This window comes from Lolium rigidum, chromosome 2 (genome assembly GCF_022539505.1).
Source record: "Lolium rigidum isolate FL_2022 chromosome 2, APGP_CSIRO_Lrig_0.1, whole genome shotgun sequence".
In the NCBI taxonomy this organism is placed as follows: Eukaryota; Viridiplantae; Streptophyta; class Magnoliopsida; order Poales; family Poaceae; genus Lolium; species Lolium rigidum.
In genome coordinates, this window is record NC_061509.1 from 83787750 (window position 1) to 83791223 (window position 3474).

General features: G+C 57.2%; 1 protein-coding gene across 1 annotated transcript; it reads left to right on the plus strand.

Moving 5' to 3' along the window:
* Window positions 1-1236: 1236 nt before the first annotated feature.
* LOC124692027 (allene oxide synthase 4-like) lies at window positions 1237-3229 on the plus strand. Its single transcript, XM_047225323.1, has one exon. The coding sequence runs from the start codon at window positions 1365-1367 to the stop codon at window positions 2850-2852; it is 1488 nt and encodes a 495-aa protein (XP_047081279.1). The 5' UTR covers window positions 1237-1364; the 3' UTR covers window positions 2853-3229.
* The last annotated feature ends 245 nt before the right edge of the window (window positions 3230-3474 follow it).

Consider the following 3474-nt stretch of genomic DNA (forward strand, 5'->3'; position numbering starts at 1 on the left):
AAAGTAAAATTATTTGCTTGTAGATTATGTTATTATGGCAGTGAAGGTCGAGATCAGACATAAATTTCTAGGCAGAAAATTCAGTTAACCAACAAGCATCAGAATATATTTTGATGCAGATTGCTGGGACGCCCAACAACCCCCGCCGGCAATTCCTGCAAATCAAGGTTTAAATCCATATTTTAATAGTTTCAAGACATCAAATTGTACTTAGTTCGGTAAAAATTTGAACTATAAGATTCAGAGAAAATACCACGATTGTATGGAGATACAAACATAAAATCGACTGTGCTTCTTAAAAATGATAAAATCAGGCGCTGATTGTATGGCTTATGTGGTCAGTTCCAATTCCTGTAGGAGTATGTTTCAGTGAAACGTTGTATGCTAGAAAGTAGAAACCTGGAGCATGACAGCATCAGGTAGGGCTGAAACGCTGCAGCTCGTGAGGCACAATAATGTCGAGCGCGTCAGGCTCTCGGCATAGTCGACCACGTGTGCAGTCCACCCTATTTTCTATGTTCCGATCGCATGCTAGCAGTGCCATTCAAACAGCACTATCGCACCCATGTTTCTTCTGCAAGCGGTAGCTACAAATTTGACTGTATGTTCTCCGCTCTTGCATGCTGCATCGGGGTGATGGCTACCGCGGCCATAGTCCTCGCCACTGCCTGCTGACGTTGGGTTCGGCGGCCCGGTAAAGAAAGGATCAACGGCAGGCTGAGGCTCTGCTCCTCCCGGCCAACAGCATCCAAGCATGGCCCCTGCGACGCGGATTGAGATCATACCGATGCGGTTGGGAGGCGTCGGCGGATTCCCGCAGCGAGCGCCGTGGAGGCGTGGACTCCCGGGCAGTGGTGCCGTGGATTCTCGTGTGGTCGCTCGAAGGAAGCAGCCGAATCCCCGAGCTGGCCGGCGGGCGGCGTGAAACCAGAAGCGCTCCGGGAGCCAGTACGTCACCATGGTGCCGACGGATTTGGAGCACGCCAAAATCGATCGAAGAAACGCCATCATGGATTTGGATATTACACACCTGAATTTTGAATTGCCCGTTTTTCCTAGAAATATTTGAAACAATATTATATATTTACACTTAAAATTTAAGACATGTTTTAAACGCCATCTCTCTATGATACTACAAAGATATTTACCTTTGGCCGCATGTGGCCCATCCGCCAATGTATGCAAGTAAAGTAGCCCATAGATGTTGGTTCGTCCTTATATATATACGAAGGACGACTCAATTGTCATCACAGTACTAGCTGATAATTTCAGAGTTATAGAAACAGAACCAAGCCAGGCTCGCATTACGCCACTACCCAACACGGTCGGATTTACTACAGTACGTTTTTCTCGGTCCGGCGGCCATGACGTCCAAGAAGGCAAGCAGCTCCGGCGCCGATGAAGCGGAGACGAAGCTGTCGCCGTCGGGGTTCCCCGTGAAGGAGGTCCCTGGCAGCTACGGCGTACCCTTCTTCTCGCCGTTGAAGGACCGGCTGCAGTACTACTACTTGCAGGGTGCGGAGGAGTACTTCCGGTCCCGCATCGCCAGCAACGGCGGCGCCACCGTGCTGCGCGTGAACATGCCCCCCGGCCCGTTCATCACGCGCGACTCCGGGGTGGTGGCCCTCCTGGACGCGCGCAGCTTCGCCGTGCTCCTCGACGACGCCAAGGTCGACAAGACCGACACACTGGACGGCACCTACGTGCCCTCCCTCAAACTCTTCGGCGGCTACCGCCCGCTGGCATTCCTCGACGCCGCCGACCCGCGCCACGCGGCGATCAAGGGCGTCGTGATGCGCCTCGCCGTGGCGCGGATGCACCAGGTCGCGCCGACGTTCAAGATCTCCTTCGGCGCCATGTTCGACGCCGTGGACGCCGGCATAGGCTCCGGCCCCGTCCAGTTCAACAAGCTGAACGAGGTTCACATGTTCGACTTCACCTGCTCCGCGCTGTTCGGCGGCAAGACGCCGAGCGAGGCGATGGGCGACGGCGCCGTGACGAAGGCCATTAAGTGGCTCCTGCTGCAGCTGCACCCGATCGCCAGCAAGGTGATCAAGCCGTGGCCTATCGAGGACCTCCTGCTCCACACCTTCCGCCTGCCGGCCTTCCTCGTCAGCGGCGACTACGCCGCGCTCACGGCGTACTTCGCGGAGGCCGCCGCCGCCGTGTTGGACGACGCCGAGCTGGCAAAGACCGGCATCTCGCGCGAGGAGCTCCTCCACAACCTGGTATTCATGGCCCTGTTCAACGCCTACGGCGGGTTCAAGATCTTCCTACCGCACGTGGTCAAGTGGCTGGCCCGCGCCGGGCCTGCCCTGCACGCCAGTCTGGCCGAGGAGGTCCGCGCCGCGTGCCCCGAGGGCGGCGAGATCACGGTGTCGGCCGTGGACAGGATGCCGCTGGTGAAGTCGGTGGTGTGGGAGGCGCTGCGCATGAACCCGCCGGTGGAGTTCCAGTACGGGCGCGCGCGGCAGGACCTGGTCGTCGAGAGCCACGACGCAGCGTACCAGGTGCGCAAGGGCGAGATGCTGTTCGGGTACCAGCCCATGGCGACGCGCGACGAGCGCGTGTTCAAGGACGCCGGCGAGTTCGTCCCGGAGCGGTTCGTGGACGGCGGCGAGCAGGGGAAGCTGCTGGGGAACGTGGTGTGGTCGAACGGGCCGGAGGACGGCGTGGCGGCGGAGGGGAACAAGCAGTGCCCCGGGAAGGACATGGTGGTGGCGGTGGGGAGGCTGATGGTGGCGCAGCTGTTCCGGCGGTACGACACGTTCGCCGCCACCGTGGAGGACCTGCCGCTGGAGCCGATTGTCACGTTCACTTCGCTCACCAAGGCGGCGCCATTGACGGAGTAAGTATAAACAAGTGCCAAGTGGCGGCGCTCGTGGGTGGCGTGGTGGCGTTATTTAAGCGTGCGATGACGGTGATGCAGTGCTTGGTGCTTGAAGTTTGGTGGTCAAATTTGGACGGGTTGGCTCAGTTTGCATGTGCAGCTGCCGCGTGGGTCCCTCGATCTGTCTGTCGTCATGTATTGTTTGGAAGTGCAGCTGTATGAATTTGTAATTGCCTGTATTTCAAAAATCTCAGTTGCATTAACGTTTAGCTACATTCCGCAACGCTTGGGGATGAGAGAGGAGGCCTGGGATGTAGTGTAGATAGTAGATATTGGGCTAGGTTTGTTTTCTCCGTGGAGAATGGCGCTATGCCGATGTGATCGAGGCCATGGATGCAACCGAGCTGCATCTGGAACCTGGTTGTGCTGCTGCTCTTTGCCATAGCGTTCCGGCGGTCGGAGCCGAAGATGGCAACGAGTTTGGCTGCAGCCCCCTGCTAAATAAGCTCGAACATCTGCCTCCATATCTGGTGGGGAGGTTTTCTGAGGAACTCCATCATCGCCACCTTCTATGCTTGCCTCCCCTGGCCCATGGTAGGAGCCCAGGATCTGACGGCGAGTGGATTTCTCCGATGTGACGGTGG

What these genes read in the sequence shown, in the direction of transcription:
- LOC124692027 (XM_047225323.1), top strand. Translation starts at nt 1,365, where the DNA reads ATGACGTCCAAGAAGGCAAGCAGCTCCGGCGCCGATGAAGCGGAGACG.